General features: G+C 49.9%; 11 protein-coding genes across 11 annotated transcripts; 4 read left to right on the top strand and 7 right to left on the bottom strand.

Moving 5' to 3' along the window:
- Window positions 1–2,324: 2,324 nt before the first annotated feature.
- ACHE_30327A (uncharacterized protein) lies at window positions 2,325–3,347 on the top strand (the record flags this gene model as incomplete). The annotated part of the gene is made up of 1 exon (XM_043276933.1): window positions 2,325–3,347. The coding sequence occupies one exon, from the start codon at window positions 2,325–2,327 to the stop codon at window positions 3,345–3,347; it is 1,023 nt and encodes a 340-aa protein (XP_043134862.1).
- A 278-nt stretch (window positions 3,348–3,625) lies between these two features.
- On the bottom strand, window positions 3,626–4,744 carry ACHE_30326S (uncharacterized protein; the record flags this gene model as incomplete). The annotated part of the gene is made up of 3 exons (XM_043276932.1): window positions 3,626–3,916; window positions 3,976–4,358; window positions 4,411–4,744. 3 exons carry the CDS (start codon window positions 4,742–4,744, stop codon window positions 3,626–3,628), a joined length of 1,008 nt encoding a protein of 335 aa, XP_043134861.1.
- A 621-nt stretch (window positions 4,745–5,365) lies between these two features.
- Window positions 5,366–6,826, top strand: ACHE_30325A (flavin-containing monooxygenase; the record flags this gene model as incomplete). Its single annotated transcript, XM_043276930.1, has 1 exon — window positions 5,366–6,826. The coding sequence occupies one exon, from the start codon at window positions 5,366–5,368 to the stop codon at window positions 6,824–6,826; it is 1,461 nt and encodes a 486-aa protein (XP_043134860.1).
- Window positions 6,827–7,892: 1,066 nt separating this feature from the next.
- On the bottom strand, window positions 7,893–8,920 carry ACHE_30324S (uncharacterized protein; the record flags this gene model as incomplete). Its single annotated transcript, XM_043276929.1, has 2 exons — window positions 7,893–8,656; window positions 8,719–8,920. The coding sequence occupies 2 exons, from the start codon at window positions 8,918–8,920 to the stop codon at window positions 7,893–7,895; spliced, it is 966 nt and encodes a 321-aa protein (XP_043134859.1).
- A 324-nt stretch (window positions 8,921–9,244) lies between these two features.
- Window positions 9,245–12,066, bottom strand: sey1 (dynamin-like GTPase SEY1; the record flags this gene model as incomplete). Its single annotated transcript, XM_043276928.1, has 4 exons — window positions 9,245–9,531; window positions 9,590–11,334; window positions 11,402–11,857; window positions 11,969–12,066. 4 exons carry the CDS (start codon window positions 12,064–12,066, stop codon window positions 9,245–9,247), a joined length of 2,586 nt encoding a protein of 861 aa, XP_043134858.1.
- Window positions 12,067–12,844: 778 nt separating this feature from the next.
- TUF1 (translation elongation factor Tu) lies at window positions 12,845–14,437 on the bottom strand (the record flags this gene model as incomplete). The annotated part of the gene is made up of 5 exons (XM_043276927.1): window positions 12,845–13,029; window positions 13,097–13,776; window positions 13,843–14,105; window positions 14,183–14,211; window positions 14,272–14,437. The coding sequence occupies 5 exons, from the start codon at window positions 14,435–14,437 to the stop codon at window positions 12,845–12,847; spliced, it is 1,323 nt and encodes a 440-aa protein (XP_043134857.1).
- A 464-nt stretch (window positions 14,438–14,901) lies between these two features.
- Window positions 14,902–15,603, bottom strand: ACHE_30321S (putative translation initiation factor IF3; the record flags this gene model as incomplete). The annotated part of the gene is made up of 1 exon (XM_043276926.1): window positions 14,902–15,603. One exon carries the CDS (start codon window positions 15,601–15,603, stop codon window positions 14,902–14,904), a length of 702 nt encoding a protein of 233 aa, XP_043134856.1.
- A 510-nt stretch (window positions 15,604–16,113) lies between these two features.
- Window positions 16,114–17,915, top strand: GDA1 (guanosine diphosphatase; the record flags this gene model as incomplete). The annotated part of the gene is made up of 3 exons (XM_043276925.1): window positions 16,114–16,399; window positions 16,461–17,799; window positions 17,858–17,915. The coding sequence occupies 3 exons, from the start codon at window positions 16,114–16,116 to the stop codon at window positions 17,913–17,915; spliced, it is 1,683 nt and encodes a 560-aa protein (XP_043134855.1).
- A 279-nt stretch (window positions 17,916–18,194) lies between these two features.
- On the bottom strand, window positions 18,195–18,966 carry ACHE_30319S (NOPCHAP1/New4 family protein; the record flags this gene model as incomplete). The annotated part of the gene is made up of 2 exons (XM_043276924.1): window positions 18,195–18,410; window positions 18,478–18,966. 2 exons carry the CDS (start codon window positions 18,964–18,966, stop codon window positions 18,195–18,197), a joined length of 705 nt encoding a protein of 234 aa, XP_043134854.1.
- Window positions 18,967–19,790: 824 nt separating this feature from the next.
- ACHE_30318A (eukaryotic translation initiation factor 4E) lies at window positions 19,791–20,530 on the top strand (the record flags this gene model as incomplete). Its single annotated transcript, XM_043276923.1, has 2 exons — window positions 19,791–20,268; window positions 20,334–20,530. The coding sequence occupies 2 exons, from the start codon at window positions 19,791–19,793 to the stop codon at window positions 20,528–20,530; spliced, it is 675 nt and encodes a 224-aa protein (XP_043134853.1).
- Window positions 20,531–20,758: 228 nt separating this feature from the next.
- On the bottom strand, window positions 20,759–23,049 carry ACHE_30317S (BOD1/SHG1 domain-containing protein; the record flags this gene model as incomplete). Its single annotated transcript, XM_043276922.1, has 2 exons — window positions 20,759–22,774; window positions 22,834–23,049. 2 exons carry the CDS (start codon window positions 23,047–23,049, stop codon window positions 20,759–20,761), a joined length of 2,232 nt encoding a protein of 743 aa, XP_043134852.1.
- Window positions 23,050–23,425: the final 376 nt, after the last annotated feature.

The raw sequence follows: 23,425 nt of genomic DNA, 5'->3' as shown, positions 1-23,425 counted from the left end.
TGCATACACTCTTTAGAGCAGAGTTGATGAAAATGTTTATTTACATTTTTGTACTTAATGATTCAATGAATGGGCCTATAGTACTGCTGGCGGGGGTTGTTTGATTATAGGTGGTTATGAGAACAGGAAGAAGGGAGCTTGAGAACAAGAGTCATAGGCCAGGCAGCTATTGTAATCTTAACTCTTACATGTGAAAGATCAAACTTCACAACTGTAAGTCACATATCAACTGGAGCCTAATAACGTATCCGGTAAGCGAGTCGGCCACGCAAGCGAGTCGGCCACATTTGTATTGCATATAAAATGGCACTTTTTGAGACCACAAAATCTCAGCCCATATTCCTATTTATGCTGCTGATAATACAAACGGCCTACTATATACACACCACAGAAGGTCTGTATTATTTTTCAGAATTTTTATTTCTTTTTCTATGGCCTGAAAAACAGTATATTTTTAAATACAACTGTATTTGAAGCCTGTTCTCTGTAATATAAGGAATCAAAAGTTCTGCGAGGTCCTAGGCTTAGTATCTGTATATGTACCATCATATAATTCTATTTTCTAGATTTTAGGTGCTCTTGACATGTTGTTGTTAAGATACTGGGGTCTTAAAAATTGCCATTTTATATGCAATACAGGTGTGGCCGACTCGCTTGCGTGGCCGACTCGCTTACCGGATACGTTAGGGTTCAGTAATTATTCATCAGGACAATCCGAAATCTCCACCATAAGAGACTCTCAACCATATTCCCATATTCTCAACATCTAGTTATGGCCTTAACCCATAAGAAATCTGAGCTTGAGATTCAGGACATTGAACATTTCGAAGGTTCCTTCGAGCAGTTAGTGAGCAAAACAAATATGCAGCATACATTTATCGATCAAACAGCCTTCCTCCAGCTTCTCAAAACTCAACAGCAGGATATCGTTGCTGAAAAGACTCGAGAACAGTTCCTGATCGTGAAATTTGTTCTAGAGGCTGAATTTCCCCGGTTAGCTGATGGAGCAACCAAACTGCCTGCCCGCTTGTCCTATCACCGGAAGACAGGCACGCTCATCGCCAAAATAATCCCAGGATTATACCGGAATTTTGCAGTTGAGACTTTACGGGGTAGCATTGGAACGCAGATAAATTTTATGGGTCTGAGGTGGGAGATGGATACATCGATTCACACCAACCATTTCGATTGGTGATTGGTACAGGGTGGCTGTTGGAGCCCGGTGGGGCAGAATCCCAGTCTTTTTCTGGAAGTCGGGCTATTAGAGTCCTCCGAGAGATTTGCTAGCACTACAAAGGGCTGGCTAGAGACACCCCGATCCACTGTTCAGATGGTCGTTACAATTGACATCAACAAGGACGAGGCCAGAGTCCTAATCACTCTGTGGGAACTTGGGACAACATTCGCACAACCATCCTCCACACGGAGGGCTGTTACCATCGTTCTCGCCTGAATACTAAAACGGTCATTGTCGGTGACGATTGGTATAACAGTCCTGATGAGGAAGAATCCGTTCCCATCACGGATTTGGTCTTGCCATTCGAGAAGGTCGTTGGACGCCCCTCGGAGGAGTGGCTCGAGCGTGATTTCAGAGTTCATAGTGGAGCTTGAGCACCTTGCAGAGGGGATCTGGCAAAGGCAAGGTTTTATATCAGCATGAGCAGACTAAATCTATCTCCACCGGTCATCTTTGGCGCAAGAACGGCATAAGGGCGGACTTTGCTCATTTTGCGCGCAAAAAAAAAAATTTACTAGGGACTCAGAAATACTCTGTGTGAGGAACCCAGGGTATAATGAATAATTATAAGGAGTTTTTTGTTCCCAGCGTGCGAGGGATTAGCCAAGATGGTAGATTAATAGCTATACAGCATGCATGTGATTTCCCGCATAATCCACCCCACCTCTCATCTTTCCTTCCCATCGTCATATGGCCACTTAGGTTTCTCCTCAACAATACCATCATGTCTTCATTAACTGCTTGTGATGAATGTTTCAAGAGAAAGAGGAAATGCCAACTAGATTCCAGTGCTTCTCAGTGCCTCCTCTGCCAGCGGTCGTCCCTCCCATGCACCAGAACGCGACGCCAAGGGCGCGTTGGACGACCCCCGAACCCCGGACGGTCAGACACTACTGAAGGTGTTTTTGATATCTGGGACGCCAATCGGGATTTGGAGAGAGCTCACTTAGCACAGTCAGCTCCATCCCGCTCCCCATCAGCCCAGCAACCCGGTCTTGCTGATATCATACCACCAGGCACTTCGGGGGCGTCTCAACGTATTCCTGACATCGATGATGACAGCTTTTATGCAGCATTAGATATCTGGATGTTTGGATCGACCTTTGCAAGGGACTTCCACCGAGCGATACACTACTGCCATCGGAATTCTCCCTGGCTCTTGCACGAAATGTTCATTGCCATGGATACATTTATTGATTGGGCACGCTTCAACCGAACTACCTCTGAAAGAGTAGACATCGAACGGGGTGCCCGATCCCTCCAGAAGCTCCGCACTGCCGAGGTCACCCATTCGCAGGATGCCTTGGCCGTTCTCATGCTGGGCCAGGCCTTGGCGGCATTCGATGCCTTCCTCACCTCCACGGGCGCCACATCCATCCTCCGATATTCCTTGTCGCTGATGAAGCCGTGGTACTCGAGTTTCGAGCAAGTTCAATTCCTTGACCCAATAACGATCAGCCCAATCTTTTGGGACATAGTCTGCTGTCTGGTTTACCGGGAAATACCCATCATTCAGCCGGGCGCACGTGATCCATCAGTGATTGACCGTTTGGCCGGTCTCTGCCCATCTGTCTTGCCAATTCTATACAATCTGTGTGTCATCGGTCATACCTTGCGTGGTGACCCGAAAGAAGTCAACCAGCTAGATAGCGTAGAAGAAAGAGTGCGCCAGTGGACTCCAGACCATGAATGTCTCGAATCAAAAGGTTTTAGCGCCATAGAAGTCGCCTCGATACGAACCCAGGCGATCATGTATCGAACCGCAAGCCTACTCCTAATCCATCGCCTGCGCCATCCGTTAACATGTCATGATGACACCGCTGTGTTGCTTGCAAACAATATTCTTGCCGAGAGAAGCACCTTCTTTGCCGACCAAGGAAACGATGCTACTCTTCAGAATGTCGTACTGCCGTTATTTTTAGCCTTATTGGAAGTTCCATGTTCTCCTTTAGAAGTATGGAAAAGCTCCACTAGGCTTCGAGTACGTCCGGCATGTGTTGATACCCTCCTCACTTTCCATAAATTTTTCTGGGAGCGGAAACAATCTGGGTTTAACGGATTTCTGTTTGACCTGATTGATAATGGCCCCAAATTTGTGCCCCTGCCATGACCGTTCGTGGCATGATCCTATTGTTAAATGCAGTGTTTTCAAAGTCAGGGCCTATTGAGCTCTTTGAATGGCCCACCTTGAAAGTATCTCCTGCCTGCCTGTTCAGGGCTAATTTAAAGGAGGATCCTCGATACGTGTCCATATCAAATAAAAGATGAACATAAAGCCGAATTCCTATTCGCGTACCATGGCCTTTGAAAGTGTACATACATAAAACTCTTGGTTCAAAGTCGACAAGCTGGGTGTGAACAGGAACCCACCAATCTCGCATGAACCACTCATAGGCCAATTTCCTTCTCAAGTTGCCGAAGCTTGACAAAATCCTTAGAGGCATTATCGCGCACTCTTTCTTGGAGCCAGTTCGGTAAACCCCTCACCAAAGATGCTAGACCATAAGAGCTGGGCACCACGACTTGCCCTCCGTTTCCTGAGACAAGTTGTTCGATAACAGCAGATGAAACTTCCTCAGGACCCATGACCGGTTGGGTCCAATGTTTTCCGGCCTTCAGAATGGCATCAATCATCGGAGTACGGACCCACAATGGATGGATGACACTCGAGGACATGACCTGTTAGCGTGGATGGGGTACTCATTCAGGGTACACTCAATAACATACCTTGTTCGGACCTTCTTCGAGCCGTACCAGTGCCTTATCTCCTGAGTCAGGCCCTCATGAAATGCCAGAGCCGACGCTTTGGAGCATGTATAGTCCACTGTCTCTCCAAAGCTGACAAAACTGGCCATACTAGCCAACGTGATGATGTGACCATGATTCCGTTGGATCATGCTTGGCAAGAACTCCTTGACGGTCCAGAAGTGCGATAAAGTGTTGACTTCCATCGTCAAGCGGATTCTTTCATCCGGCTCGTCTAATATGGTTCCTGGAAATCCGACACCTGCATTGTTGACCAGGATGGTAGGATGGCCGTGGTCTTTTCTGATTTGCCCTGCCACATCTTTCACGACTGCGCGGGATGTGACATCGGCGGCATAAAAGAACACATTTGGAGCTTTTCAGACTATCAGCTTTCCATAACAGGTCACGGCACATAGGCGACTCACGTAGCGAGAAGTTTGGTTCGTTCAGATCCAGAATGATTGTTTTGACGTTCATTCGAGATAGATCCTCCATTATTTGTTTTCCAATGCCGCTGCATCCTCCAGTGACGACGACCAGCTCCTTCTGTGGACTCCATTTGCTGATACTCTGCCCGTTGTTCTGTGCTCGCTTTGAAAGATAGCTGTTCAAGCCTTTAACGAGTCGCAGCGCTACCAATACCCCCAGAGCTTTTTGAACGTACGAGTTCAACAGTGCTCGCTGTACAGATGGGGGAAGTTTCGCGAGCACTGAGTGTGCTGTGTCCAGTCCCAACTTTGATAAATCCTGTGCTGACATAGTGGTTTCGTGGTTGAATTTGCCGCCTGGTTCACACTCTAGATTCCCTCTTCTTGTTGACAACGGGGCACCTTTTTATAGCGGAAGTCTTAACACTCATGGACCAATTTGAGCCATCATGTCATGGGTCCACGGAGGCACGGGTGTGGTAAATTACGCAAGCTCGCATTGGCTTCTCCATGGGGTTTTGTTTGCGAAGAAGTACTTGATTCGGGGTATGCGGATAACAGTTCGCGGCGGAGGGTTTTGTCCGCATTAGGAAGAAATGCACCGCCGGCTCGTCACTGTCGTTAATCTTCGGTTTCTCTACCAACTTTGTCATCAGTACTGGTCTTGCAGCGGGGGATTTTATCCTGTTTGAGTAAAAAGGCTCCGCTAGGCCAATCATCTCGCGATAATCGCCCCATAGCAACTCAAATACATCGGCTTGATAGATCATGTGAGACGATGGAACTAGGAATAGTTGTTCATTGCCCGGCAATGCCTTTAAACATGAGTACAATGAAGTGGAACTACGACGCAAAGTATCGGCCAAGAAGACGAGACTTATAAATAGTCACCACGCTCCTCACGTTGGATGCTATGGACAATTGCAACTGAGATTCTTATGTCTTCTCGACAATGAACAAGATGCACACGACCAATGCCGCAGCGACTCCATTTGATGTCCTCATCATTGGGTCAGGTATATCCGGTATCAATGCCGCATATCATTTACAAAGCGAGCTCCCACGATGTCGTTTTGCTATCTTAGAGGCTCGAGACAACATTGGCGGTACCTGGGACCTCTTCCGATATCCTGGCATACGATCTGACTCGGATCTCTATACGTTCGGATTCACCTGGCATAAATGGAACCGATCAAATCCTATTGCCGAGGGTGGAGATATTCTGGAGTATCTCGACGACGCGATAACCAGCCATCGCCTCAAGGATCGGATTCTTTTCAACCACCGCGTTGTCTCTATGAAATGGAGTCAACACTCGTGGACTGTCAAGGTCCAAACCAAGGAAGAAAACCTCCATTTCAGTACTCGATTCATCATCTTCGCAACCGGCTACTACGATTACCAACAACCCCTTGCGACTGAGATTCCCGGTCTCAAAAACTTCCAGGGGCAGGTCATCCACCCGCAATTCTGGCCCGAGGATTTTGACTACACAGACAAGAAAATCACGGTCATCGGAAGCGGGGCTACAGCCATAACCCTGGTCCCGAAGCTGGCTGAAAGAGCAGAATCTGTGACAATGCTCCAGCGCAGCCCGACATACATCGTCGCTGTCCCCAATCCTGTCCAGAACAAATGGTGGACACGGCTCTTGCCCCAGTCATGCGTGTACTACTTTCGCCGAATGTGGCACATTGTCTTTTCACAGGTGCTGTTCAGGTTCTGTCGCACCTTTCCGCGGGCAGCAAGGTCTCTCCTCGAGAAAGGTATACTGAAACACCTTCCACTGGGTGTGCCACTGGATCCACACTTCAAACCCCGATATAACCCTTGGGAACAACGATTATGTGCCAGTCCCGACGGCGACTTCTTCAAAGCCCTTGGGTCGAGGAAAGCCACTATTGAGACTGGAACAATCAAGACGGTCGACGAACAAGGAATCCAATTAACGTCCGGCCGTCGGTTAGAAGCTGACTCGATTGTGACCGCCACTGGACTAAAACTCCAAGTTTGTGGCGGCATTCCCATCTACATCGACGGGAAAAAGCTCGATCTATCACAGAAACATGCATGGAATGGCCTCATGATGCAAGATCTACCCAATGCTGTGCTCCTGCTTGGGTATGTCAATGCTTCGTGGACACTCGGTGCCGACGCGGGCATGCGCCTGACGTGCAGGTTGTTGAAATATCTTCAGCGCAATGATCATAAGGCTGCTGTGCCCGTCTTGTCAAAATCGGGCCAGATGGACAGCCGGCCACTGCTAGATCTCAACTCGACATACTTGACGCGCGCTCAAGAGTCACTGCCCAAGGCGACTCAACAGAGACCGTGGGTTTCTCGCACGAACTATTTCTCTGACATGTATTTCGCCCGGTATGGCGACCTGTCGGCGGGACTGAAGTTCATATGATACAGGCGATGCACATCCTTTTCATTCCACATTCATCATATGTAATTAGATTCTGCAATGGAGCATCAGAGGCGTGGCTAGTCCCATACAAAGCTTCCAGTCCGCTCAGCCCATTACAGACTGAGGGACTGACCGGAAATTCCAAACCCCACACAGCCTTCAGAGGGTCATAGGGCAATGAGTAGTACGGAGGAGTAATATCAGAATAACTATTAAGCTATAATATAAGGTACCGAAGGTATGTAATTTCATTGCATCTTAAATTATCAACATAAACCATCAATAAGGCTTCCACCCACCACTACTGTTCTTACCTCAAGTATAATTACCGGTATTCAGCAGTTCACCTCAACCCATGCAACTACAAGGGGTCAGCGCAGACAGACCCTGCATGTAGTGCCCACTATACAGAAAAGAGTGAAGTTTTCAGCCTCGTTGCCGACCAGTGGAGATCGTGCGCGGTCACCTCCTGACTTCTCCGATGTGAAACTCTGAAGAAATCCCCATTTGTGTTAGAGATATGGCGAATCTAAAAGTACCTGAAGAGTTTCATATGAAAAACATGAGCCATGAATCCGGGTCCCAGTTACTCAAACAAAGTGCTGAACTGGATCAAAGAAGCTGATACTACATGAATAACCCTATGTATTATAAATAACCAGTTTCCTTTGAGTAGTTGAGATTAGAGCTCGGGCAGTGAAGAATTCTATACCAGTTCTCTTCTGGGAGGACTAGTACAGTATACTTAGTCAATACGTTTGGCCGTAAAATAGAGTGAGCAGGTTCTGGCATTTTCTTGCTTACGAAGTAGACCTAGATCTGTGACTGTCCAGATACATAACTATGCATGCCGTAACGCATAATGGATGATCATATCAAGGCTCAACCTCAGTCCATATCTCGACCTCTTCTATTTCTACATTCGCCGTCCAATCTCCTCTCTATTCAGTTGCGTCGTACATTGACCCATTCTGTCCAGAGACTTTATGCAATACGTGCAACTGTCTAAGATTGCTTTGCAGGACGAAGGCCACCCCATTGACTACTCCGTACAACGACACCACATCTAAAATATAGCCATACAATTCGGCGGACTCGACACCCCGTTCGCACAATTCAACGGACTACTCGACACAAAGAAAGTCCACCTCCCCAACGTCTTACAAATCCCCGCCAACTCCTCCAAGTCAAACATCTCCCCAATCGGCAGCCCCCAACCGGCAAGTAGATGATGGTGAAGATCAAACTCTGGCTGTAGCGGAGGGAAAACCTCAAAACTAACTGCATCCGAAGCAACAGCCGCAAAGTGGTTATCCCACATGAATCGCAGCACGCGCTCGCTCTGCTCGAGACCCGCATGCTTGGGGGTGCGTTGGAGACTGTAGGCCATTTTCTCATCGTCATTCATCTTCTCCCAGGTCTTTGTTAGGCCGACGCGGAGGAAGAAGATGTCGCCTTTTTGGAAGCTGATGTTGCATTCGCGGGCTATAGTTAGAACGCTGTCGAGCGAAACGGTGTGTTGTTCGAGAGCGTTGACAGTAATTCCCTTTTTTTCTGCCCAGGAGAGGTAGTCAATTAGGACGCCCCGGCCTGCGATACCCTTCTTCGCCCAGTGTCCAATTCCGATACGTGAGTTGCTGGTGTCTTGAATTTCCTCTGGTGTTGTGCCGCCATAGAATACTTTTGTCTGTCCATCAGATCCGGGGGCGTTGTGGTGCCGGAGACCGTCCCATTGGGAGGATTGTTGGGGGTTGAAATGGTATTCATCGTCGAAGGCGTTGTCGGGGGCGACCCATTTGATGCGGTGTTCGAAGCGTTTACGACCGAATCCTGTCGATATATTAGTTACCATTCTAACTGAAACGAAACGTAGAAAAGATGGTAAAAATCACCTGGTGGGTTCAACTCTTCAAGTCCCCAATTCAAACACACTCGCTCCCCCGTCTGAATTTGTGTACGAGCTGCGTCTGCCACCACTTCTGGCCTAAGGATACGGAGCATTCCCAATCCTTCATCTTGTGATCCTGGCGGTGCTGGCCAGAATCGTCGCTTGTCTGGGAGGTCATCAAATCTCTCCGGCAGTGTGCCTGACATGACGTCGTTGATCCGTTCGAGGTGGGGGAGAATTGCTGCAAGAAGAGAACTTGACTAATTGGATAGATGGAGGTAAAACCTTGATCAATGAGATGTGGAAACGACAGTATAGTAAACAATACGTGTGTGAAGTGTTCTCAATGGCAAGTCGAGAAGGAATGAGAGGTGATGACATCGGAACAAGTCCGCTCAACCCCGCAACGAGAAGTAGAAGAAACAAAACAATGACTGCTTACAACCAGCATCCATTTCAAAGTACATACAGATATACGCTAAACGGTGTAGAATCACAACACCTGCTTGTATAAAAATGACTGCTTTCGCTTACAGGTCTTCCTCTGCTTCTTTTGGCGAGGCTCCCTTCTTAAGGTCCGACATCTCGTACTCCTCCCGAGAGCTCCTCGCACCGGAACCCGACATGGCAATGGCTTGTCTGCCCGTGTCGGACGACTCGAGGAAGTCTCGCAGACGACGCTTACCCTCCTGCATCGCCTGATTAGACGCCGCCTCGGTCATCTTCATGATGGGGCCCCAGAGGTTGAGCTGATACGTCACGTATGCACCAATGGCACAAACAAATAAGAGGAAGAAGTAGGCGGGGTTCCGGAGCACTGATGCAAGTTAGCACATTGTTTTCCCATATCCTCATCGGGTAGAAAGCCAACTTACCAGCAATTATCTCGTTCCAACCGAGAGCAAGGAGAATACCATAAAAGTACAGAGGAACCTGGGTCATGCCACCGATGGCGCTCCGCTTGGCTTCTACATACACTCCGTCCGCTGCCTTCTTGAACCGCACGGTGAGATCCTGTCGTTTGGCATCGCTAAGAATGGTCGTCTCCTCCTCCAAGCTCTTGCCTTCCTCTTCATCTACACCACCGATCGGGGCCAGGTCTTCCTCGTCGGCCGGCGTCGCAGAGCTGGGAGTGTGTCCAACCCAACGATCCAACGGTGGCGGAGCAGACGTGTCTGCCAGACGGAACCGAGATAGGAAGGGGATCAGAGTCAAGGTAGACTCGCGAGCACGAGTATATACGCCTTCAATGTCATCGGTTGGGCGCCAGATCCGGGGCACGCCGGCATCGTCATAGCGGAACTTGTCCTCAAAGTTCTCACGCAGCTTCAGCAGTAGGTTGCCCTCGATCATCTCCTCATCGATCTTTGTCCGCAAAACAGCCCAGGACTTCCTCCGCAGTCTCCAGAGACCAACATCAACTTCCTCCAGGCTCGCGTCGAAGCTACTGGCACGATCCGTGAATTTCTTTTCCGCTTCAATGACAGTCTCGCTAAACACATTCCAGATTCGGTCCCAGAAGGCCTTTTCGATCTGTTTGTCTCCTGCCTCGGGAGCCCCGCCCCCTGCTCGCCCAGACCCTAAAGCATTGAATTCAAGCCCGACAGATTCGCCCAGACGCGACTGCACCCATCGCTCAATCCGACTTGCCAGGCGCCTCATTTCATCCTTCCTCAGTCGTGAGCTAACGTCTGCCAGCTCCTTCTCATACAATGCCAGTTCATTGTCGTAGTTACTCCACTCGAGCCCTTCAACCACAGTGGAGCGAGCGACCTCCTGGAACTTCTCCAGCGCAACCTTGGTCTCTTGGTTCACGATCTCTGCAAAGTCGTAGCCAGTGCCTCGCTTCTGACCAGCCTTCACTGCTCCTGTCACTGCCTCACTGAAGTCGTTAACACCAGACTTGTGCATTGCGCTAAGCTGACCGTGGAACAAGGCCTTCAGGCGGGTGTCGATCTTTCCTTCCAGCTCCGCCCGCTTTCGCTGGTACACACCCTTGTGGTAGCGGCTGGCTTCAGTCTCGAAAGCGTTGACGGCCTTCGTTCGTGAATCTCGCATTGCGGCTCCCAAGCCACCGAGGATCTCTGCTTCTCCCAGACGAGCCGCTTGTGCCTGCTTGTCTTCGAAGGGGACGACTGCCTGGTCAAAGGCCACCATCACTTCCCTCAATATCTCATCACAACGGAACTGCGCGAGAAGTTCCTGTTGTGTCGGCAGATCCAGGTCCTTGTTGTTGACGATCTGATCCCAAATACCTTCAGCATATTTCGAAACTCCGTCTGCAGGAATCCGACGGTGGTACTCGGGAAGAAAGACGCCTCCCTCGGAGAATTCGCCTTTGCGTGGGTCCAAATTTAAATCTTTATGTCCTTCACGGAAACGCAGGCTGAGCTTGTTCGTCTCCTCCACAAACTTATCCGGCTGGTAGGCTTTGTGAGGAAGTCCATAGAATTGGAAGTCGAAATAATCATGAACGCTTGAGTTCTCAAGGCCAGGAGGCTTCGAGATAGAGTCCCACAAACGCGAAATGTCTTCCGTTAACGTCTTTTGAAGGTTCTTGAGAGGCGTGGTACCGACGAAATCACGGATGACGAAAAACAGAAGCGATCGATGGGTTGTACTAATTCGCACTGTCAGTACTGGAGATCTGGAACAGCAGGTCAGAATGACCCAAATGAACAACGTACCTCCTATCCTTCAAGAACAGCTGCAAGTTGACCTCAAAAACAGTCTTCAGCAGTCCCATGTTGGCTCCCTGGTACAAACCGACTTGGTGTTCCCAGATGTTGACAATAAGGACCTCACTCGTCGCCAGTGCAAAAAGAGCACTCTTGCGTTCAAAATCTTGGTCCTCGCCTCTCTCACGACCGTCCGTTCCCTCAACGTCCATGACAAGGATGTTATCGGCCATTTTCTCGCTTGCATCCCCGGACGACTCAGAGACTTTCCTGTTCTTCGATAACCAGATACCCTTGGTCGTTTGCCGTCTTTCCAACTCGGACATAACCGAAAACTGCGTACCGAAGAGGTGGTTGAGGAGCGTGGACTTTCCGGTCGACTGGGAGCCAAACACGGAGACGAGGTGGTAGTTAAATCCGGCGGGGGTTACATTTTCGATGCCTAGATATGTAGAGAGATTTGGACTGATTGAAGTCGTTTCTGTTAGCTATGTTGGACATGTGATGGGGTCGTAGACTTGAGAACACAAGCATTCAACAGATAAAGAAACAATGGCGTCAGGAAAGAAGACATACTTGAACTCCTTGTTCTCATCAATCACCTGAACACCATGCTCGTAAGCAGCTTTATCACTGGCACTGCCAACCGATGCGAGATGCCCATTGGAATCCATGACGGGGTGCGCTGCCGAACTGCGGCCCGAAATCGAAGAATGTCGATCTAACAGTACCTATTTCCTCACGATAATCGTTTAGGAAGTGGTGTATGGGTCAAGCGTTACGTGCGGATCGCGGAGAAACGAAGGTGTGGCTTCTTTGCGGATCGAGAGATATCAGGAGAGGATGCGGAGAGGATGATGTATGAAGTGTTCAGGTAGAAACTTCAAGTAGGCAAAAGGACCTCGGCCTGAACTATTCACAGTCAATCAAATATTAAAAAGGAAAAAGTCACAAGGACGGTATCTTGTGCGATTGGGCCGAAGTCACGTTGTGGTGGATGGAAGTGGCTGGACGTGACAGGGAGGACTCGGGCTGGAGATCGTGGTCCCGGCGTTTATTTGGCTATGTGCCTGAGGCATCAGCAAACATCGGGTAAATAGTTAACTAACTAGTTAACCAGTTAACTTATGGATAACTAATTTAATTAATTCTTTATGTCTTAGGTATCACCATTACTCTGCTGATGCTTACAACTGGGTCAATCTCATTATAACTCATTGAATTCGTGTCAAATAAGGTATCCCAATATCAAAGAGATGAGAAGAGTGTAAAAAAAGGCATCTAGTTTAATATAGTACAGTTACATGGTCATAATTCTCTGAACTCCGGTGCATCACGTTCCCCCGGATTCCGCGTTGCAAGGAGGGGTCAACAAACTGAAAAACGGAGGTATATTTGTAATCGTAATAGAAAGAAAGATCAGCCAACTCCAAGGTATCACAGTGTGGCTGTTTATTTCTCCACAATACGGGTGATCAGACCAGTGGCAACAGTGCGGCCACCCTCACGGATGTTGAAGCGCTGACCAGCCTCAGCAGCAACGGGACGGTGTGTCTTGAGAACCATCTCGACGTTGTCACCAGGCATGACTCGGCCAGACTGGTCCTCACCGGGGAAGCTCAGGTCGGCAGCCTCATCTGAGTAGTTTGTCAGCAAACCGATATCACACTGAAAATATAGGGCAGACATGGAAAGAAAACTTACCGGCAGTACGGAGGAAGAGCTGGGGACGGTAGTTGGCACCGAATCCAGTACGACGGCCACCCTCGGCCTCAGTCAGGACGTACATGGAGACCAAGAACTTGTCGTGGGCCTTGGTACTACCGGGAGCGGCAACGACCATACCACGGCGGACGTCCTCACGGCGGATACCACGGAGAAGGAGACCAGAGTTGTCACCAGCACGGGACTCGTCGCAGGTCTTCTTGAAGGTCTCAATATCGGTGACCTTGGTCTTGATGGGGGTGGCGGAAGCACCGACGATCTCAACTTCCTGGTCACGCTTCAGCTGACCACGCTCGACACGGCCAGAGGCGACAGTACCACGACCAGGAATGGAGAAAACTTCCTCGACGGACATCAAGAAAGGCTTGTCGAGGTCACGCTGAGGAGTGGGGATCCAGGTGTCAACAGACTCGAGAAGCTGGTCGATCCGCTCGGTACCAATGTCAGGACGGCGGCCCTCGAGGGCACAGAGGGCAGAACCGAAGATGATGGGGGTCTCTTCACCCTCGAATCCGTAGCTGCTGAGAAGCTCACGCATTTCCAGCTCGACAAGCTCCAACATCTCGGGGTCCTCGACAGCGTCGACCTTGTTAACGAAGACGACGATCTTCTGGACACCGACTTGACGGGCAAGCAACAAGTGCTCACGGGTCTGGGGCCTGTTCGAAGGAAGCAGTCAGCAAACCATCTACATGAGTATGAAGGGGTTACCGATTCAGACATACATCTGACCATCCGAAGCAGCAACAACAACAATGGCACCGTCCATGTTGGCAGCACCGGTAATCATGTTCTTAATGTAATCGGCGTGACCGGGGCAGTCGACGTGGGCATAGTGACGGTCGTTGGTCGAGAATTCGATGTGAGCGGTGGAGATGGTGATACCACGCTTGCGCTCCTCGGGAGCCTTGTCAATGGCACCATACTCGAGGAAGTTGGCAAGACCCTTGGAGGCCTGGTACTTGGTAATAGCGGCGGTCAGGGTAGTCTATCCAGAGTGTCTTGTAAGCCGGTGATTCTTTCGCGGGTAGGTGGGAAAAGTGGTGGGAAGTTATATAGCCTAACCTTTCCGTGGTCGACGTGACCGATAGTACCTATCAAAGAGCTTGTTAGCAACCATAAATGCTAGGCACAATCAATGGACGACGGCTTACCAATGTTAACGTGGGGCTTAGTACGCTCGAAGGCGGTTGCCATTCCACGGGCAGCCAGTCGGTCCTTGGAGAAAACATGGTGGACCGGGTTAGCAGCACGCGGCCGGAGCAGCGAGGACCGGCTGGTGCGCAGAAGGAGGTTGGCGGTTCTGGTGATATTGGACATCCTGACAACCCAGCTATGAAATCACAAACACAACAGCACGAGGGAACGTGATGGGAAGGAAAACGAGGGCTGGACAAAAGAGGTCGAGATGGAGGATGGTATCCGAACAAATTTTAGGATCCCCTTAGTCAGCATTGAGCCAATCAGAGATGGCGGATTGCGGAGTACAAAAAGGTACAAACATGACTATGTGCGCTGCGATTGAAGTGGGTAGGGTATCTAATGCCAATGGATTTCTGCATAGTCGAGGCCAATTTCTGGCAATGCTGAAAGTTTACTCTACACAGTATAAAAATATTCGGATTGGGTGGTTTTCGACCATTACCCCGAGCCGGACCTAACGCCGTTTTTCCGATGCCATCAAAGCATGTCAAGGCACATAGGGCCCATTTAATACACGTTCCAGTTCTTCATCAATAATGTACATAGATTGAGTGATATACAAGAAGACATCCCAATCCAATCTAACCACTCTTTTTTTCCACCACCCATATAACTTGTTTCCCCGGCTCCCCAAACGAGGGCTTAACCTGCGCAGCGCCGACACTCTCGACTGCTTCCGCCACATTGTCCATAAGATGCTTTATCTCCTCAGTCGTAGGCGCCCGCTTCCCTTTTTTCCTCTTCATGTAAATCTCTACTTTCCGGCCTTTCAGTAAAAAGCTCTTCAACTGTTTCAAGCGATGGGACAAATCATGCGCGTCAATAGCCCAGTTCAATTCCACCTGCTTCAATGACGCTTTGGCGGCATGGGCAGCCTTTGCTCTAGCTTTCTCACGTTCCTTCGCTGTTACGCGGTTCACGATCTTGCAAATAGGTGGTTGACCGTTAATACTCGGCGAAACTTGCTGGAGGAAGTATGTAGGACGTTCGATTGATCGCAGGACATCGACAATGTTTTCAGGAGGGCCCAATTTGTTATTTTCGTTCACAATTTGTACAAATTTTGCCCGGATTCTCTCATCTATGAATTGGTTCTGCTCTGCAGGTCTCGCCGATTTGTAACTTGCGTAACGACGGGGTTGCTCTGGTGATCGTGGTGATGTTTGGTTCTGGATACGGTTCAACTGTAGCGATGCAATTTGTGAGGTGGTTTGAGACGGCGACGAAAGGAATAGGTGACGGAATGTTAGTGTTGTAGAAAAAGGATTGCGCATGTACTTCATTTTGCCGGAGAGACTGCGGCGACGCAGTTGAGGCAGGATAGAAAGGAATTGCTCGCAGCCCAGACGATATGTAACAAGCCAAAATGTTCAATCAAGAAAGTAGCATATATCGGAATTTGTACTCGGAGTAAACCGTCTATCGTCGCAGTGGAACTGTTTCTGCAATAATAGCTCCGTGGCGGACAATTGATAAAGCACCGCCACAGGGTCCGGGCCGATGCGCCACAGCTGAACCCGTGACCTTTTCCGCCTCTCCTGAAACCGTCACGGCCACCTTTCTGCCTACTTTCTTGCTCTGCCTTTTTGCACGGTCTTTTCTTCTTTTTGTTCTTCTTCACTCTCTCTTTTTTATTTCTCTGTTCTGGGCTGGTCCGGAGTTTTCTTGGAAATTCAATGGTTTTACTACATTTCGTTCGTTAGTCCGTTTCGCCATCGCAGTCCAAACCTCCACGTTTTAGGGCGTTTCGTCTCCAAGAAACGCCCACATACCAGCCGTTTGATTTCGCTCGCATGTCGACGGGAGTTGATGGTCGAGTATCTCAAGGCGCTGAATTATATTTGAACCCGAATTCAAACACTCGCATCCGCTCAAGTTCGCGACCCAGTTCGTTCGCCACTGCATATTCAGACGAGTCGAGCAAATATCCGGACAGTTCGACATACAATCCGTCGCCAGTAACCATGGCACAACCTCAAAGAACACGGTATCTGAAGACAGGTGCCATCGTGGGTGTCTTGTTGTTGATGCTGTTCTATTTATCACCATCCAGACCCACTGTAAGCGGCCTCAGACAGGGTGAGTCGCACTTGGTAATTTGGAAAGACATAGAACTAAATCTAACTGGTTGCCCATATAGCACAATCGCCCTCCATTACTCCCCTGACCGAAAAGTGTTCCAAGCCTTACGACTCGTCGAAGCCGTTGATTCAGTATGCGCTCATGATTGATGCCGGTAGCACGGGATCTCGCATTCACGTATACCGATTCAACAACTGCGGTCCTACGCCTGAGCTCGAGAACGAAATTTTCGAGCAAACTGAGAAGAAGCCAGGTGGCTCTGGTCTGAGCTCTTACAAAGAGGATGCCGAGGGGGCCGCCAAGAGTCTGGACCCCCTTATGGACGTGGCCATGAAGAATGTCCCCGACGAGTACAAGTCGTGCTCGCCAGTCTCCGTGAAGGCTACAGCTGGCTTGCGTATGATTGGACCCGAAATGAGCGAGAAGATCCTAGAAGCTGTGAGAACTCGTTTGGAAACCGCCTATCCCTTCCCAGTAGTCTCCAAAGAGAAGGGCGGTGTTGAAATTATGGACGGTTCAGACGAGGGTGTCTATGCCTGGATTACCACCAACTATCTTCTTGGCAAGATTGGTGGGCCTGATGAGACGCCTACCGCTGCAGTTTTTGACCTGGGTGGTGGCTCTACTCAGATTGTCTTTCAACCTACCTTCCCAAAGAGCAAGGCGGGTGGCATGCCGGAGCATCTTGCCGAAGGTGACCACAAGTACTCGCTCAAGTTTGGAGGACGGGAATTCGAGTTGTACCAGCATTCTCACTTGGGATACGGCCTTATGGCTGCTCGTGATTCTATCCACAAGGCTGTTGTTGACGCCAAGCTGGCCCAAAGTCCCAAAGACCAGTCGTGGTTGACGCAGCCGATCCCTAACCCGTGCATTGGACCAGGAATGGAGCGTGATGTCGTATTGAAGTATGAAGCAGACCACCCTCTCGGTTCACAGGTCACGGTCAAGATGGTTGGACCTAAGGAACAGTCTGCTCCTGCCCAGTGCCGCGCTTTGGCGGAGAAGATCCTCCGGAAGGAAGCGGACTGTAAATTGGCGCCTTGCTCTTTCAACGGTGTGCACCAGCCATCTCTTGAGAAGACGTTCTCTCGTGAAGATGTGTACATCTTCTCTTACTTTTACGACCGGACTAAGCCGTTAGGCATGCCCGATTCTTTCACGCTAGACGAGCTCCACCAACTTACGGCGAATGTCTGTGGCGGCGAGGACAAGTGGAAGATCTTCGAGGGCGTTGAGGGTGCTCTTGGAGAATTGCGTGACCGTCCTGAGTGGTGTCTGGACCTCAACTTTATGCTAGGACTGTTGCACACGGGCTACGATATGCCCCTGTCGCGTGAAGTCAAGGTTGCTAAGAAGATTAAGGGCAATGAGTTGGGCTGGTGTCTCGGCGCAAGGTATGTTTCTTGCCATCCCCCTTTTCAAAATTTTGAATCCGACGCTGACTTGCTTTAGTTTGCCCTTGTTGAGCCAAGAATCTGGCTGGACATGCCGTGTTAAGGAAATTTCATGAATTTAAGTAATATCTTTCTTTCTTCTTCGTGGAAATATGTTAGACACAGGGTGTTTTCTGTTATGGGAAAGTCTGGGAAAGGTGTTGCTACTGGACTTTGGCTGGTTATTGCTTGATGAAAATAATTGTGATTTACTAACCGGCGGCATCTGTGTATGCAATAAGTGCGATAGCTACTATGGATAGATTCAATATAATATGGCAATGCAGAAAAGCATCCAAGCAATATACATCGAAAGTACCGTCTATATGCAAAATCGTGTCAACTGGCCAGCCAGTTTACTCGTTCATTTCTTCGATTGTAGGCTTTTTCGAATCGTCATTTTTCACGCCCATCAATTTACCCAGCACGCTCGGATCTTTTGGCCGGCTGGGGAGCTCTGTCGGGTGCTGCTTTCCTTCTTCATTGTCAGAGCGCTCGTCTTCGCCATCGCTCGAAGAGTCATTGTTCTCATCGTCCGACGGTTTCTCTTCTAGGACACCCAGGCCTAGGTTCTGTAGCAGCGACAGTCAGCATTTCTCACGATGGTGAATGGCAGTCAAAAAAAGGGGCATAACGTACCATTTCAATATATCTCCCCTCAACCTCCTCATCTGCGCCATCCACTTGAAGCTCCTTACCCCGACCAGCAGCAAGTTCTCTCTCCAGATCTTCATTTGCACTCTTCATCTGCGGCAAAAAAGCCGTTAACCGGGACATAATGTCACTATTTCTGTCGATGCGGTGTATCCGAGGCTTTTGGCGTCCAGGAATGAACGGGATCGCGCCATTATCTTCTCTTTCTTCTTGATTTCTTGTTTCCTGTTCATCTTCTTCGTCGTCTTCGCTGTCGTCGTCGGAAGAACCTATCGAGGAACCCGAGGACGAGGTTGGCTCATCGGAGGAAGTCTCATCGTCACCGTCACTGTGGTAATTCTTTTCTGGTTTTCGCGACTCGAGGATCTTTGTTTTTCTCGTTTGTGTCCGCTTGGGAGGTGAAGGTGCAGATTCGTCGGGGGAGAGCTGCGGATCGTCGTCGCTACGCGCGCGTTTTGTGCTGACGCCGGGCATGTTGTTCTCTTTTCTTTTCCTTTTTCTTTTAAATGCGCTGATTATAATAATGATATTAAGAATGCGTCAACAATGCTCAATAACAACGTTGAAATGGTGTTCTCGTGGTGACAAAATTGGAGGTAAAAATGGAGAAGATGAAAAGATGAAATCGATAAGAGTTTATCATCGTCTTTATCCATGGTTCCATAGCGGATTAGCGGTCCACGTTCTTACTACCTCTACATAGTACAACATAAAAGACGCCTTAGTATTGCTATCTTCAAGGATAAGCCTGTTCTTTCCATAATGTATACGGGTCTCATGGCAGATCTGGCCGATCCCACTATGAAATCGTCTATCAGCAGCGCATGTAATCCATACAACTCCTTATCACATAGATGTTGAAGCCGCCAACTCCTAAAGGGCTTCAATATATTCTCGGTCACAATATCAGGTAACTCTGAATCCAGTGCCTTCTTTTCCGGCGGCTCGAGGCGTCGCGATGATCGACTGCCAGGGCCAATCTATTTTCCGTGCTACGCGCTGGACGACGACGACATCCGGTGTCCTCCAGTATGGCTTCAATCAGACAAATTGATTGACTGATTGACAGTCCGAGCGATTAATTGATCCACGCAATACTCCGTACAGAAATAAGCCATGAGAAAGTCTGCTACAAATGCTCACTAAGCAAGCCCCTCATTCAGCTATACAAATTGATTCTATTCATATTCAGGGGAGCGGAAGATATCTATAGTACTATCGTTGGAGCCTATATAAGTATACATTGACTTGTATGCTCCTAATTGCAATCCCTTTTCATATTCTCGACCGAATTTAAGATGCTTGAATCAGAAACCATGAGCGTCCCCCAACTCCAACTCAACGACACCACCCCCATAACATCAGACGACAACCACAACCTCCGAGACAAAACAAGCACACGCAAATCCCTCCACCAAAACATCTTCGGAAAGCTACGTCCCCTCCCCTTCCAATACCACTGGACAGTCTGGTACGACAAGTACACGCCCGAGTCGGACGACCCCTCAAATAAAAACAAACTATACATCCTCCACGATGACGTCGCCGACATCGCAACCTTCTACCGCGTCTATAATAACTACCCATGGGACAAAGTCCGTGTAAGAGACAGCGTACATATCTTCCGAAAGGGTGTAAAGCCTGTGCCTGAAGATCCGGAGAATCGGAACGGAGGGTGTTGGCAGTTTCGGGTGCCAAAGGGTAAGGCGTTGGCGTTTTTCCATGAGGCGGTGATCTTATGTATGGCGAATGAGTTTCAGGCGGCTTTGGAAGAGGGTATGTTCATTTCCCCCTGTCTATTTAACGTGGATGTGGCGCCAGGTATATACTGACATGAATAGAACATGACCATGTTCTAGGGGTCTCCTCGTCTGTCCGCTTCAATTCGCATCTTATTTCCGTCTGGAACAAACTAGGTGATAATGAACGGTCTATAAAAGCCTTGGAACGGACTATTATTGAACGTCTCTCACCTAACCTGAGGCCTAGTGGCTCTCATGCTGATGGCTACTCCTACCGGCGACATGGGGAAGAATAACTAGCTTCCCATGAAGGTTTCACTGTCTGTCTGCATATCTCACGTTTCTGAAGCTCATCTTCTATTGCATTTTATAGAGCATCTGTAGCCTGCCAATGCATTGTCTATCCCTCCTGTATGCAAAGTCGTCATCATTAGAGATTAGTATATAGACCGCCCGTTCATACACCAAACCCCCAATTACATCCAACAATAATAGTACAAGTACACAAGTCATTAAGGTTACCATCATCGACTGCGATCCGGGCTCCGCCTTTTCGAAACATCCCGCGCTTTTTCCGGCTCTCGATCTCTTTGTTCACGTTCCCCGCCCGCACTAACAGTACCACCGGGGATATATCGGTCAATTCGTCCGCGGTCATCCCGGTCTGGTCGATCGGGCCGGTCTGGAGATCGCACCCGTCGACGTGGGGATCGACTACGACGGCTTGTCGGCGGGACATAGCGGTCGATGTCGAGGACGCTGGGGGAGCGATGGCGGGAGCGCGAGCGAGCACCTACTCGGGATCGTGACCGTTTCCGCGAAGATGCACGGCCGCGTGATTGGGAGGGTGCTCGCCCCCGGTCTCTGTCTCTCTCGCGGTCTCGATCCCCCTCTCGGGGTCTTTCTCGGTCACGGTGACGTTCGCGATCTTGTTCCTTCTCTCGTGGCCTTTCTCGTTCTCGTTCTCGTTCACGTTCGCGCTCACGCACTCGATCACGGTCTCGATCCCGGTCCCGGTTTCTCTCTCTCGGTCTTTCACTGTCACGGTCACGAGCTCGGTCCTGGTCCCGGTCTCTAGCACGCGAGGGGGAACGTCGGCGACGATACTCATCTCGATTCCGTTCTCTTTCGCGGTCCCTTTCTCGGCTGCGGTCCCGATGACGATAATCTCGTTCTCTTTCAGATGGTTGTCGATCTCGTATCCGATCCCTATCCCGATCATCCCTGTACCGGTCATCGCGAACACGATCCCGGTCCCGATCTTGGCCACGTGTGGTAGATCGACTCCTACTCCGACGGCCAGGTCGATAACTCTCATAACGGTCATACCCACGGATAGGAGCTCGACCATCATCACGGTCCCGCGGTCGGATGGATGTCTCCCGTGATCGCTCGCCTCGACGGTCTCCATCAAAGCGCGAGGAATGTCTGCGGGTGCGACTGCGGCTGCGGCTGCCCTCTCGTTTGCGCTCCCGTTGCCGGTCATCAGTTGTTGTTGTTGCGGCTGCTGCCGCTGCTGTCGACCGCCTTCTTTCAACATATGTATCCTGTGCTGGAGTACTAGATTTAGATTGCTCCGTTGTAGGGGCTTTCAGACCGTTCTCAATGGCCTCCGCTTCCTCGAAATCAAACTCGGGCTTCTGCCGGGCCTTCGCCGCAAGCTCTTCGCCTTCTTTCAACAACATTTGTAGAGCAGCCTCTTCAAGCGATTTCTCATCCACAGGCAGCAGTGGTTGCGGGGGCGGTCGCGGGGGCGCAGATGTCGGGTCCGTGGACATTGTCTTAGAATCGCGAGGTCGCTCGGGTACGGCACGGTCAGAACGACGGCTTGGGGAGCGGTCACGCGCCCGGTAGCTATCCCAATTCCTGTTCCTGTCTCTGTCTCTGTCTCTGCCTCGCTCTCGTTCCCTATCTCGAGTCCGGCTGCGACTCCGACTGCGCTCGCGCCCCCAATCCCGATATCTTTCACGCTCTTCTCGTCGACGTCGCTCGTATCTTTCGTCTCGTTCTCGATCTCTTTGTTCATCAAGTTTCTGTTGTTCTTCGCGCAGACGCTCGCGCTCAGCACGTCTCTGTTCATCCCGCTCTCTCCTTCTAGCTCGCTCCTCTTCGTCCTTCTGGCGCTGGATTTCGCGCTTCTTCCGATCCTCCTCAGCTCTAATCCTCCTTTTCTCATCATCGATCTCTTTCTGTTTGCGCATAGCCTCCTGGTGAACTTTTTCTCGCTCGTCCCGCTTGGCTTGAATGACGGCCGCATAATCTTCGTCGGTCTTGTTTCCGTTTCGCTCCTCTTGCGCCGCGGCTTCCTCGCCAATTTCATGGCGACGAATCTCTCGGACAGAATTTAGTATGAAGTCAACATGATTCGTCGCTATCGTTTCGATTGACGTCTCCACGGTTTTGTAGACGTTGTTGCGGTCCGCTGCTCCTTCGATCAGTGTCGCTGCTTTGCCGCGTTCGCGCGATAGAAGCTCGGGTTCTCGGTCGATCTGCGAATCCGCTAGCTCAATCAGTAGTTGCGTAAATTCTGTCTTGTATTCCTGTATGAATCGCGATGAGCATTTCGTCCCATGGAAAGAACAACACGTAGATAGCATACCCCTCCGTCGAAATCAGCCCATATCTTCTTGCGCACGTTGTCAAAGCCACCCTTTTTCTTGAACGAATGCAACAGATTCTCGATCGCTGCATGTTGCGCCGCAGACAATGGTAACTCCTCCGTCTTGAACTTTTTCCGCTGCCAGAAATTCACCTCCGGTGAGGCTCTCTTGATCCCGTTCATTTTCACATCGGGCGTCTCCTCTGGTCCAGCCATCGCGAGGGCCCTTATAATCTTTGAAAAATGGCAGAGTGTTGTGAATGCTTTGCGATAAGAGAATGCAGGCGCGCAAGTCGCAATGTATCCGCACCCTCCTGTGCCGGGACAATGATGTTCCGGATTGGGAAAGGCGGATCCGTGATTCGACGGCGAGCGGTCAACCTCAAGCGTTCTCGTACCTCGTCTGCTTGCTTCAACGACTGCTGAATCTCTTGTTGGCCGGTGTTGATTCTCCGGATTCTCTGTTATCACCTGCTGTGTTCTCCCCGGTAGCAGGTATTTGGATTGGTCCTGCAATTTTCCCGGTTGCTGGTCCCGAACTCCCGATCGAACGAACTCTCCTCTCCTCCGTCAACCCCCCCCCTTCACATAT

Source organism: Aspergillus chevalieri, chromosome 3, assembly GCF_016861735.1.
Source record: "Aspergillus chevalieri M1 DNA, chromosome 3, nearly complete sequence".
Taxonomy (NCBI): Eukaryota; Fungi; Ascomycota; class Eurotiomycetes; order Eurotiales; family Aspergillaceae; genus Aspergillus; species Aspergillus chevalieri.
This window is presented reverse-complemented; position numbering and strand designations above follow the sequence as displayed.